This window comes from Oxyura jamaicensis, chromosome 3, assembly GCF_011077185.1.
Source record: "Oxyura jamaicensis isolate SHBP4307 breed ruddy duck chromosome 3, BPBGC_Ojam_1.0, whole genome shotgun sequence".
NCBI lineage: Eukaryota > Metazoa > Chordata > Aves > Anseriformes > Anatidae > Oxyura > Oxyura jamaicensis.
Window position 1 is genome coordinate 112,172,362 of NC_048895.1, and position 13,733 is coordinate 112,186,094.

The 13,733-nt window shown below is 36.2% G+C and overlaps 1 protein-coding gene across 3 annotated transcripts in view; it reads right to left on the reverse strand.

The window, feature by feature from the left end:
* Nucleotides 1–240: 240 nt before the first annotated feature.
* Nucleotides 241–13,733, reverse strand: part of OPN5 (opsin 5) — a 32,210-nt gene continuing 18,717 nt past the window's right edge. For 2 of the 3 annotated variants that reach the window (XM_035322336.1, XM_035322337.1), the window contains exons 4-7: nucleotides 11,122–11,292; nucleotides 9,100–9,434; nucleotides 5,375–5,619; nucleotides 241–4,220 (exon numbers count right to left, since the gene is read on the reverse strand). In XM_035322336.1, coding sequence (XP_035178227.1) covers nucleotides 4,157–4,220; nucleotides 5,375–5,619; nucleotides 9,100–9,434; nucleotides 11,122–11,292 — 815 coding nt within the window. In that variant the 3' untranslated portion in view covers nucleotides 241–4,156. Of the gene's footprint in view, nucleotides 4,221–5,293; nucleotides 5,620–9,099; nucleotides 9,435–11,121; nucleotides 11,293–13,733 lie in introns of those variants that run through there. The other variant, XM_035322338.1, reaches the window with a different exon arrangement.

Below are 13,733 nucleotides of genomic sequence, written 5' to 3' on the forward strand. Positions count from 1 at the left end.
CTGACATTGCACCTGTAAATTCATTAATGATATTCCCTTCATACAAAGATTCATCAATTTGCTCTTTCCCTTTGGATGTCACAAAACCAAAGATCTTCTGCTGGCTGGGATCTTTTGCTGTAGGCCATAAATCTTGGTGGTTTTTGTTGTGGTGGTGGTGGTTGTTTATTTGTTTTTTTTTTGTTTAGGAAAAAAAAAAAATCTTGTTTTGTTGTGTGTGTTGTTTTTTTTTGTTTTTTGTTTTTTCTTATTATTAGTCATTATTACTACAGGTGTAGAAAGAAATTTTGTTACAGTTCCATTCATCTTCATGGACAGATATTCTGTAAAATCTTCAGCTTACAGCCACAACTTTCATTTTTAATGTTTTACTTTTTTCAAATTTTTTTCTACCTTAACAGTTTGCTTAATTCCTCTATTTCACGTATGAACACTTTTCCAGCATTATAAATCTTGACAGCTACTTTTATGTTATCAACAGATTTCCAAGTCTGTGGAGGAAGGTTCAAAGGCATTCTACAACTATGACTGGTAATGACCAAATCAAAAGTCTTCATACCCACTTGCTTCATATGATTTCACTGCCTGTAACCTTGAAATACAGAACAGTGGCTTAATCTCACTGGAACAATCCTACTGCCCAGGTCAGCTCGTTATCTAAATGGAGTTTTAACCTGTGTCAATTATACCCTTCCAGCCACTGACAGTGAATTCAGCTAATACTTTTTTCCTTGGCAGCTTAATCTGCATGCACACATAGGATACATAACATTTATAGTTATTATTCTTAATGGCATTATTTTCATTGAAAAACATTTGTTCTGATGTTAATACATAAAACGAGAAACTTTCTTAATATAACAAGGAGGCTGAAATATTGAAAATGCAATAGAAAAATCTTCCTTTAGAGTAATGTTTCTCACTCATTCACACTGACTAGGTTTTACTTTGCTTTGATTAAACTCATGAGTTTGTATCTTAGAAAATATTTAGAAGGTTTATTGAACAAAAAGTAAGAGATTCACTGTCTCTTGGTAACCTCAGGCCAAGGTTACACGTTATACAACTATGAATTATCAGGTTCAACATATGGAGAGGACAAAGCTCTGTCCTGAGCATAAATGGCAAATTGCCTTTGGAACCATCAGGCTACAGCCTTCAATGAGATTCCAAGTAGACCTTGAAAATTTTGATCTATAATAAGACCCCTTATTCCTCTACCACTACGACCACAAATTAATTATATGGTCTTCTTTATACAGGTGGACAAAGAAAGTCCTCTAGTTCTCTTTTATCAATGAATTGGATGAGATCCATTAGCTCTTAGGTTCATATGCTGCATTTAAATTACAGTAATGCATACTTGAATGTTTATGTCTTACTTGACTCAGGAAAAGATCTTTAGAAGTAAAGAAGTAAACTTTCTTTACTTGAACTCAGTATAAATATGTCTCTAAATCCTGCTCTAATTGGAGTCCTAGCAACTTGTACAGAGCAAGATACCATTCAGTCGTGGTAACACTATGTCTTCAAATAAATATAATTATGGTACTGAACGGAAAATAAATACTTTTAAATAAACCATATGAAACACATTCATCATGACCCTAGAAGTTCATATGTGCAATTTAGTAAACCTCTGGCATATTCAGATATCACATGTATCTAGAACATTACCTATAATGGAACCCAAATATATGATACAGCCTTTAACAGTATAAAAGTCAGACCTACCACAAGTATGTAATCATTTCTGGGATAACTCAGCAGCCAATTATAAGTCAGTACATAATTTTAGAAAGTAAAGGGAAGAGCTTCCCTAGTTGAAAGTGGAGTAAGGTCTCCAGAAAAAATAAAAAATAAAAACAAAAAATGTGAATTTATCTACACAGAAACCTGGTGGGTAACTCCTACATTACATACTACTCCTCCATACCAACTACTTTGCTCCAGTTAATCTGCATTTATTGGGCCACAGTATGTCCTTACATCAGGCCTTAGTTAGGATAAACCTCTATAGATATCAATCAAAATTTGTCTGGATGAAGAGAGGAATAAAAGCTGAGGAAAAACAAAGGGAAGATGGTTAATGGTATCATAACAGAATCTGGAAATACTGTAAAGTACGACTTCTGATCTTAATAAATTCTAAGAAGCAACTTGCAATCACAGTCAAGAAATAAAATTGCCTTATAGTACAAGGTCCGTAAGGGTAAAAGGACTAGAATTCCTGGGAAAATTTAGCACAAAACATTGTGTAGGTAACATGCAACTCCTTGTCTTTTTGTGAGTTCTCCTACTGTATATTCAAACTTCTTTTGCTAAAATACTGTAAGAGAGGAAATTATACTTTCTTCTACCCAGCTCAGGAAATTCAACAAAATTCAACTTCTGCTATGTTGTCTGAACACCATTTGAAAAAATAGCTAATGTTTGTACTGCAGAGTGGGAGTGCTGGGACATGCCAATAAACATTAGTTTACTTTAAACTTTTATGATATTATTGTATAAAATGAGATTAACATCACTACGGATCAGCTACAAAAGAAGTTCAGTTCAGTATGGCAGGGAATATGTTAAACATGATTGTGAAATAACAGTATGATAAAAAGTGCTGTTAAAAGGAAAACAATCGAAACACTTTCATAAATGCTTTCTCTCCTTAAAGGAACAATTCAAAATAAAACTTTAATTCTAGTAACTTTTTTTTTTATATAAATAGTAAACACAAATCAATGTGGAAGATTCTGATTTGCAATTAACTTATTTTACTATGTTCTTCCTGAAGAAATCAGAGGGAAAAAAAAAAAAAAAAATCATTAGAAGAGTCAATTAGAATATTAGAAGAGTTAATAATCTGCTTATAATGGACTGCTAATATTTGGTCTGTAATGATGCCTCTGTCTTAAGGTAAATCTACAGAGGAAGAAGAGAATGGGAATAAATATGACCCAGATGCCTCATAACTATTTGGCTGCCTTACTCTGAAGACCTTTTCAAGGTACATTGTTTGTCTATTGAGTGTATTAAGAACTTACATGCTGTCTTCAGGTCTGTCTGAATCCTTTTTAATCTTCATACTTTCAGGGTTTAGTGTTTAAAAATTAGACACAATTGCACCTGAGAAAGACTTCTGTGTATGTATGCTGTAACCTTTCTCATGAATTCACCAGCATTGAATCCAATTGTGAATTTAAGATTGAGAAGGGATTTGTCATTTTATATTTAATAATGATGTCATAAAGGATTGTGGAAAGTACAATACAAAATGAAAAAGGTCAGTTACCATTCATTAAGTCAAACGTCTGCTTATTGTCTTATTTCACTGCATTTTTGGCTGGGGAATGCCAAAAAGATGTGCAAATTATTCATTTGCCTAATTTATAATATAGGGCTGACTTCATTTATGTTTTCATTTTTGTTACAAAGTAATTCGTGATTCAAAAATATTTAAATGAAACTAGCATTTGAGAAAGAGGTCTTTCCCCTCTAATTCACAAATACTGATCATCTGTGGTGCATGTGTGACACTTCTGATCTTGCCTTCAACAAAAGAAATAAAAACTGAATACTAAAAGACAGAAGTCAAAGTGGTCCTAAAACAGTCTGTAGCCACATGAGTTGGAGAGAGATTCACAAAGGTAATCAGTAGGCTAACGTCGCTATATTTAGGTGATTCAGAGCCCTGACAAATGGAGTTCTAACTCTGATTTGTCCTGTAAGGAATTATTTCTGTTATGCTCCCATTCTCCAGTGATTGTACTAGGAACTCAGGGAAATTGAATTTAGCAAACTAAAACTGGCCTGTGTGAATAGCTTGCCTTTCTTGAGGGAAATCCTCCCTGAACTATCACTTCTGTTAGTGCTCAAAAAAAACAATCAAACAAGCAAACAAAGAAAAAACATATCCAAAGGCTCTGAAGTGAACACAATTTCTTTTATACAAATGAATCTTCTTTGTTTCTTCCATTTCTGAAAACTTAAAATATTTGCCCAGCTCTAATCACACTGTTTTAGTTAGGATGGAAAAAACTACATTGTACTGGGGAGTAAAATAAAAATGTCATAATGTTTTAATTTATTTACAGAAAGGGGAATTTGAGATGGTATGACTGTTTGTCATCAGGTTTTCATTTGCTGTATGTGAAATGAGCCTTCATACTTCCAGTTGGGTTTCATTCATTGCCGTTGAATCTCTGTGTGAAGATATGGTATACATCCTGTGGGAAAGAGAAAGCATAATCATGTTGCTTGAAACTAGAAAACAATTAAGTTCCTAATTCTGGGAATTTGTTTTTCTAGAACATTTTCTTCACTACACAGGCCTAGAATTCTTGCATTCAGCATGAGGTACTAAATGAAACCTCCTTTCTTCTTTGGAGTGGTAACTTGGAAGTTAAACACAAATCCAGCCTCCAAAGATACTTTGAGGGTTATTTCAGGTTTGTCTCTCTTTTGCAGAAAACTGAAGAGGGATCTTTGTTAAACTATATCTTTGGTACCTCAATTAAACATATACAACATATATAAACTTCATATGTTCTGCAAATGAGATAAATCTGAACAAAAGATTATAGAATCACTTGCTAAATCATACTGTGCAAGCTTGAGATATCAACTTGTTCTCTGGACAATACATTTAAAAAGTGCTAGAATTGGTAAGGGAACAAAATGAATGATGGCACAGGCCTTCATGCCTCTGATACATACATACTGAGTCGTGTAAGTTCTAGGCTTTAGAAGCAAATTATTCTCTTGAAATTCTATGGAATTCTAGTCACTTAAATCAGTAGAGCATATGTGGCCTTTACTGTAGGCTGCACTGACATTAATATTCAACATTATCTTGTTATTATTCTATCATGAATGATAGTTTTCTGTCATAAGACAGAGCTAGAAGCAATTTTACTCCATTTACAATTAGTGTTTCCATGAAGGTGGTCTGCACAGATTTTGCCACAAAGTTGTAAATACAGCAGAGGCCTTTTTTGAGTCTTTATTACATTTTGATTTATGTAAAAGAAAGAAAAGGAGGAGAGCGCTGATCCAAAAAACACTAAAACAAATGGTTCTATTTTTCAACTATATTAATTATTAATAAAGGTGCAGCTGGATATATAAGAAAAAAAAATAAAAATAAATAAAAAAAATAAAATAAAAAAAATTGTCCTTGCTTCTGATTTACAGCTAGAATGTCTTAACAAATTCCATAACAAGAAAGACCATGGTCAAAAACAAAGGCCATTCCCTCTATACAAAATTAATTAATTAATTAATTAATAGAACAGCCATGACTCTTGGCAGACTTTATGTTCAGAAATTTTGGGGAACACTATGTACTGAAATATATCCTACATCTCAAAGAAGAAATTACCTCAGTTTCTTCAAAGAGTTTTTCTTCTGTAGTGTCTTCAATCCACCTGACCGGCAACAGGCAAACTTACAGTCAATGACCTGGTAAATAATTGGGTTGTACATTGCTGCTGACTTTGCAAGCAGAGTTGGTACCACTGAAAACTGAATGGGAACTGAATCAGGCTGTCCAAAAGCTGACCACACAGAGACCACAGCATAAGGGATCCAGGCAATGAGGAATCCTGCACAGATCAACATTGCCACCTTGTGAAAAGAAAAGAGAAAAGGGAAGAAGAAATTAATCTCGCAGAGTTGTCCTTACTGACTGCACTGCACAGAGCTTGGCAGAATGCAAGAGAATAGGCAACGAAATGGAAAAGAAAAATTATAACTTGCTTGAAATAAATTTGCAATGTGAACAAAAAATGTATCTTGCTATATTTCATTTTCCTAGATACAAAGGTGGATTCCAAACACCTAATTCTGCATACTTGGAATTATTAAAGACACTCATGATAGTCTGATGAAGTGGAAAAATCACAACAAACTCCTATCCATCATTTCCCCACATAGACTCTCATTATCTTAATTGCAAATTATAATAATAAAATTAAAAAATCATAGAATCATAACATATCCTGAGTTGAAAGGGACCCAAAAGGATCATGGAGTCCTGGCTCCACATAGCACCACCCAAAACCAGACCCTCTGTCTGAGAGTGTTGTCCCAACGCTTCAGCTCCAGCAGCTCAGTGCTGTGACCACCGCCCTGGGGAGCCTGTCCCAGTGCCCAGCCACCTCTGGGTGCAGAACCTTTCTCTCACACCCAGCCTGACGCTCCCCTGTCCCAGCTCCATGCCGTTCCCTCGGGTCCTGTCGCTGTCCCCAGAGAGCAGAGCTCAGCGCCTGCCCCTCCACTCCCCTCGTGAGGCAGCTGCAGGCTGCCATAGGGCCTCCCCTCGGCCTGCTCTGCTCTGGGCTGAGCAAACCAAGGCACCTCAGCTGCTCCTCATATATATTGCCCTCTAGGCCATTCACCATTTTCACAGTCCTTCTTTGGACACTTTAGAATAGTTAAATGTCCTCCTTATATTTTGACACCCAAAACTGTACATAATACTTGAGGCAAAGCTGCACTCCAGCACAGAGTAGAGAGAGAAAATTGCTTCCTTGGAAAAAAAAAAAAAAAAAAAAAAAAAAAAAAAAAAACACGTATATTGTATGTTTTCCTTTTCAGAACAAAACAAGAGTGCCCTGGGAAAACATTAAAATAAATTACTTTAGTGCAAGTCCTTCAGATTCTGAGTCCTTTGAAATCAGATTCTATAGGTAATAAAAAGAAAGTCTTTGAAAACATTTCCAGGACTGAAGGACTGAAGTCTTGATGGCATGTGGTAGTGCTTCTACAGGTGAGTTTGCTTAGAAGGATATGTTCCTGTCTAAATCTACTATACTTCCCTCTTCTGTAACACCCAGAATCAGTCACTGAGGCAATAGCAAAGGGTATTAGGAGAAGAAGATAATTATTTAATTAGAATAGTTTAATAATAATAATAAAAAAAAAAAAAAAAAATAGAAGAAGAGATTACAACACCCCAGTCTAATGCAGGGCTTCTTCCTCTCTCGCAGCCTTTGCTTATGTCCCATGGAGAAAGCATCAAAACCCAGGAACCAATAACCTACCACAAGAATGGGCATTTGTAATAGGAGGAAGGAGAAGAATTTTGCCGAATTAGGTTCATCTGCTTTCAGCCAGGTCTATGGCCTATCTTCTACTGGAAAAATGTCAGCCATTTAAATTCATTTCAACCATTTAAATTCATTTCATGACAAATATGGAAAAAGTGAACATGAAGTTGTTCAAGAAGGCATGAGATGTCAAGTCTCTGGGAATATTTATTCCAGCAGATAAAACATCAGTATATTTCCATGTGTAAGACAGAATTGAAACTACAGGGAATTTAATTGAGAGTGATAACACTAGCACAATATCTAGTTTTCTTCTACCTTACACTTAGTATAGATATCATACTCCATTAAAATCTGCAGATGCTCTGAAAAGCAAATTTCTACTGAACTTTTGGATTACATTCCTGATACATTTACTTTATCCAAACCAACCTATCTGCACTGAGTCACATCCTGATATAGCTTCAAATGACATCATGCAATAATACATACTGAAGAACATATGCCATTATACTGCTGCCATTGATCAGCTGCTGTTATGCACCCAGACTGACAGTGGCATTTATGCATTCATTTGGAATAAGGCCATTAGCAAGACTGCAACAAAAAGTCATCAGAAAGCAAAAGTTTTTTGGATCTTGCAGAAACTTTTGTGGACCTTCTGGTTCCACATCCTGATGGTAATACAACTGACAGGGAAATTTTATTCTTTTATGCCTCTTTGTTTTCCAACACTGAAGAAATAATGCATGTGAGCTAAGGATCTCAAACATAGCTTGTTTTTGAAATATCACTGTGGGGCTTGGTGGGTTGTGGTGGAGACTTGTCTATATTTACACATACTTCCACTACACTGTTGGTCCAAGATGATATTTTCCACTGTGTTTCCAAAAGGGAAGCAAAAATTACTAGTGTTTTGACATAGATCGCATTGAAGTCTTACAAGACAACTCCAATATGGCAAAATAAAAAATAAAATAATGAAAATAAAAATTTGTTGCCCTAAATCAAATATTTCCACCTTTCTTTAAAGGAATAACTGCAAAACAGTACAGTAATGAAGCAACCATTTTTAAACACAAGTACAATTTTTCCAGCTGTATTGCCAGCCCTGACCTTTCTGGTTGCTGTTTTGTTTCGACATGAAGCCACCTATTGCTGTATATTACGTAAATTTCAGTTTAACCCCTCAAAAATACAATAAAATGAATGTTTGATCAGACAAGTAAAGGATGCTTCTTGTCTCCTTGTTGGCCTGATTTGCAGAGGATGGAGAAACTTTTGCAAATAAGAAATGTGTTTTTGTTTGGTAAAAGCTTTTATCTTGAGAGATTTCCCAGCACTATAACCACTATAACCAGCAAGTATCATGATTGTTACCACTGTGAAACAGAAAATAGATTAAATCAGAAAGGGAAAATAGGATATGGTCTGAGACGGCAAACATATTTGCATTGGAATGCATTTTTATCAGTGGCTCATGGCTGAACCTAAACAATAAATAATCATCATAAAAACAATTGCAATATCACAAGAGTGAGTTTAGTTTATATCTTCATTCAAAGAGGAATGCACACTGTCTGAAAGTTTTATTTCCCTGATAAAATAATCTGCTTTCTACCTGTTTTCCTGTTAGAATTCCTGAGCACCTCTAATGCCTTAAAATTATTCTTTACAATAACTGTTTCTGAAAGAAAAGGCAGTTTTGTGATGGGGAATAGGGCAACAGAGAGATGACATGGCTTGTGCAAGGTCACATGGGAAGGCAGATCTTCGGACTGAATCATAATCTCAGGGACTCCAAATCTCAGAAACACATAAAAATCGTTCAGGTTCCAGGGAGCTCTGGAGGTTTTTTGGTCCAACCTGAGTGCCCTAATCACAAAATTATGTTTCAACTCTTGTCTTTTCCCATCTTGACAGTAATGGGGGAGAAAATTGGAAGAATCAATTTCAGATCATACTATCACTGTATGTAGGAGAACATATTGCTGAAATTCTCCAAGTGTACTTTTATGATCTGACAGAGCAAATGGAGTTAAATCTTCTTACGTACCTTGGTCAGCTTCATTTCAAGTATGTGGCTGTTCTGGATTCTGGTGTCATAGTGAGCAACCTCTTTGGTGGATGACTTGACTTTTAAAATGATTTTAACATAGGAAAACACAATCACTGCAGTTGGGAACAGGAGGCAAAAGAAAAGAATACTCAGGATAAAAGCCTGCCCAGCTACTGAAGCCTGTGCCAACCACCAGTCCAGAGTGCAGGAGGTCCCAAAAGGCTCAGGCGCATAGTTTCCTACACCAGCAAAAGGCACCGTAGCCCAGAACGTCGCATAGGCCCAGATTATTGCCAGACAAATAAAGGCATGGTGTCTCTTAAGCCAAGTACCTGGAAGATAAAGCGTGAGTTATAACAGCAGGTCCATACATATTTGGCACAATTAAACTTTTTATTCTATACATTCAGAAAGAGCTTGTTTGGCTGTTTGACATCAACCTCTGTAGGGTTCATTTCACCTCCTCACAGATTTCTGTAGTGACCCCTGAGGTGACCACCCACACCCACTTCGTACCTCATGGAGGGAAATACATGCCTGTAGGAAGGGCTCCACCTGGCATTATTTTAGGTCTCTACTTTAGGCTGTGATGATTTGCAGCCTACACTAGTCTATATAAGAGCAATCCAAACAGATAGCTCAGCAACAATCATGGAAATTTCCCTTATTTTGTTGGGGAGTTAGTACCTTCCAATGAAAGAAAAGCATATTTTCCAACCTGTGACAATATCCTTTAACCAAAAAAAATGAAGCGTATAATACTTTATATTCAAGAGATATGTGATATTGATGCATATGGTGATAACAGCCTTCATTGCTAAATTCACTTCCTCCTTTCAAGATGCAGCTCCATATTAGAGAGATGATATCACATTTATTATGACCTATTGCACATCCAAATCTTTTAGATGTTTTAAATTGCTTGCCACGTATCTTAAAATAATTTAGGCATCTAATGAGGAATACTTTTTTGTATCAGGTCACAAGACCTTGTAAGAGGTGCAGTACTTGAGCCAGTTAACATCAATAGACCTTGATAAATACAAAGTGATTTATCTATGAGTGATTACCAAAACTCATGGCTTAAGTAGAGGGATGACAGCAAAAAGGATAATATGTCCAGCAATACAAATTTAGCTACAAATGTACCTGAGATTACTTGGGTCATGCAAATATGTTTATTTTATATGTGCATTCCTCTCTATATTTAACAACAGCATTCTGAAGAGCTTAAGTATGATTTCAGTCTAGAAACCTTGCACTACAGTGACAGGATAAAAAGCTTAAGATGCTTAATTTATCCAAGGAGAGGGTTTCTGCCACCCAGCAAACAAAGTGTAACAGGATCCAACAGCTGACTGTTAAGTTAGAACATGACATTTCTTTTAAAGAAACTAATCAGCCATCAGTACAATTTACTCAAAATTACTTTATATCTTAAACAGAAGACTAGCTACCTTAATGATATCATCTAGTTCAACAGAAGTTCTGTTTCTGATTCACAAACATTTGACAAAATTCATAGAGTCATAAAATATACTGAGTGGGAAGGGACCCACAAGGGTCATAAAGTCCAGCTCCTGACTCCACACAGGGCAATCTATAAGTTAAACCATGTATCTAAAAGCATTGTCCAAATGCTTCTTGAAAACCAAAAGGCTCAGGGTCATGACCACTTCCCAGGGGAGCCTGCTCCAGGGACTGACCACCCTCTAAGTAAGGAATTTCTTCCTAATATTCCAAGTTATATTATGCAGAAAATTGGCAGAGATGACCAAAGCAGTTTTTTCTAGTCATGTAAATCCTTCACTCTCTCATTTATATTGCATTTTATTTGCTTTGTGTTTTTTTTTTTTCCCTCTTATTTCACTACATGGAAGTAGAAAATAATTTCTGATTGTTCTATTTCCTTACCCCTTTTGCTCACAACTCTAATGGCCTAGGTTTTCTTGGGTAGGAGAGGGCAAGGGGAGATTGAGCAGGGGGACAGTGCCACTTAATATAGTTTTTCTTCCTTACCATAAGACAAGTGACAGATTTTTAGGTATCTATCCAGGCTGACAGCTGTCATGGTAATAAGGCTCCCACAGCCAAAGAAGAAACCGGCCCATCCATACCAACGGCAGCCTATCCATCCAAACACCCAGCGGTGAGAAAAGAAGGAAATGATACTGAAGGGCTTTCCTACAACTTCAAAAGGAGAAAAGAATGTCAGCTGACTGATAAAATCCATAACTGATTATATCATCCTTTTTTTTTCAGTAGAACAAACCCTCCTCTTTGCCCAAAACTAACGCCAATAAAAATGTTGAGAGTGAAGAAAGGGCTTCAGGGCACAACAGATGTGATTGAGCTGTGTGCCTTCTGGCCACGGGACTAAGCCAAAGACAGCTGTAGCTAGATCTCAAAATCTACACTGTGGTAGAATGAGTCAAACCTGCAGCATGTGTTGGAAACAAGTGCTTCACTGCAGACCACATGAACCAGAAGTAAACCCACACTCGGTTACTAAGCATGTACAAATTCTTCCCGTTAGAAAAACTTCAGAGCATGGTTTGAATCCACTTGTAAACACATTCCAGTGTGGCTGATGAGTAAGCCTGCACACAATCAGGCATAGTACTAGTGAAGCTGCAGCCTTATAATCAACTGAGTGTCTTCAAACACATCATAAAGAAATTTGCTTTCAAAGAGGACTTCTGCAAACCTACCAAAGCCCAACAGTAGGATCCACTCTGTTGTAAAGTGCTAGATTACAAAGGAAGATGGTGCTATGATGGTGCTATTGTTGGAGTATGGACCTGAGCTTCAGAATGGCTTCATCTCCTGTCCATACCACACTCTTCCTAAGTGACTCTCAGCAAGTAACCTGGCCATAGATAGTCAACAGTTTTAACCATCCTCAAACAGAAGGTAAACATCTAGCTATTTTGGAGATGCTGCCCTCATGACTCCTAGCTCAGTTTTCGATTTGTAAAAGTGCATGATAAAAGAAGTCAGGTTAGGTCATAGGTTGTTTCATTCTTGCCTTAAAACAGACTAACATTATTCAGAGTCTTTGCAAATATCAGGAGAATTAGAAAGTTTGCAGATTGTGATTTGCTAGTTGGAAAACTCCACCTCCTGATTTTGTGTGTGTGTGTGTGGTTGGTTGGTTGTTTTTTGTGGGTTGTTTTTGTTTTTGTTTGTTTTTGTGTTGTTTTTTTTTTGGTCTTAAACTGGATGTACACAAAAACCAATGGAACAGAAAACTCAAGAATTTACAATCTAGGAATATATGCATGTTTTCAGAATCCTTCATTGCCACTTACCATTTTGACCTGAAATGCTCAAAAGTCTGAACGGTTCAACTGCAACATTCAAGCAACATTCAATATTTAACTCCACTTTCCTGTGACTGTATACTCCTGCACAGGAGTTGCCAGAGCACCTCAAGAGAGTTCAAAACTTCTCTGGCTGCCCTGGGCTAGTTTCTCTGGCTGAACCACAATGTCTGTAATGTCATGGGAGCTTGTGAATTGGTCTATAAATAAGGCAGATGTGGTCCTGCAAACTAATTTCCACCAGGTAAAATTCACAGAATAAATTCATAGAAATTCACCAAAGTGATCTGAAGTAAATATTTGGGATTGTTCCCAAAAACATTCCATTTAAATTCAAAGTGATGTGAAATAAAATATTTCATTTTAATTCCCAACAAAAAATCAAAATATTTATACTAAAACAAAATCCTTCTGAAAAAGGCTTTTACTCCATTTTCTGTGCCAAAAACATCATTAGCAAAAAAAAAAAAAAAAAAAAATCAAAATTAGATGTGTTTTTAAACAACACCTTTTGGGCGTCTTTTCTTTTAACATAAGCCTGTAAGGAAAATTCTACCTGACCCTGAAGGCTGTGCTTAGGTCATATAAGTACACTTTTATGCAAGCAGAAAAAATATACTGTAATTTGTCAAGCAAAAACTGACCCCTGTGATGAGGGTTTCAAGAAAAACATGAAATACAGCAAGGGCTAGGATATATTCTAAACAACTTTATTCATGTAAATCATTGCTACCTCTAAAGGACATTTATTTGCACAAAAATTTCTCTTCAGCAGCACAGGACTCAGCTTGGTGTTAGTGCAAAACGAGGATAATACAGTACTAAACAAGTGCCTAGTGCCACCCTGTGGAAATCTACAGGAAGCAGGGCTATTGCAGAACCTATTTCTTGAACAAAGTGCCAAGACAAGCAGGTGAAATACAAAGGGTATGGAAAATGTCTCATCTCCACTACAATAGGTCTAAAACCAGAACACATCACATTTCTTGAATTAACATCTTCCATTAATAAAAAATAAAATAAAATAAAATAAAATGCAATAAAATAAAATAAAATAAATTGGAAGCCAAAGGAAAAAGAGCACATGTTACTGTACCAATCCCAATTATTTTGCATTACAGCATTTTAGCACACAGCGAAATTGAGGCTCCCATGGAAAACAAGATGTCAAAGATCAGTTGTATGCTGTTGACAGACCTAGAGAGAAACAAGAAACACTCATGCTAGGATCCTTGCTTTCATAGGATTCCCAAACTTGCTGTATAAAAAAAAAAAAAAAAAAAAAAAAAAAAAAAAAAAAAAAAAAAA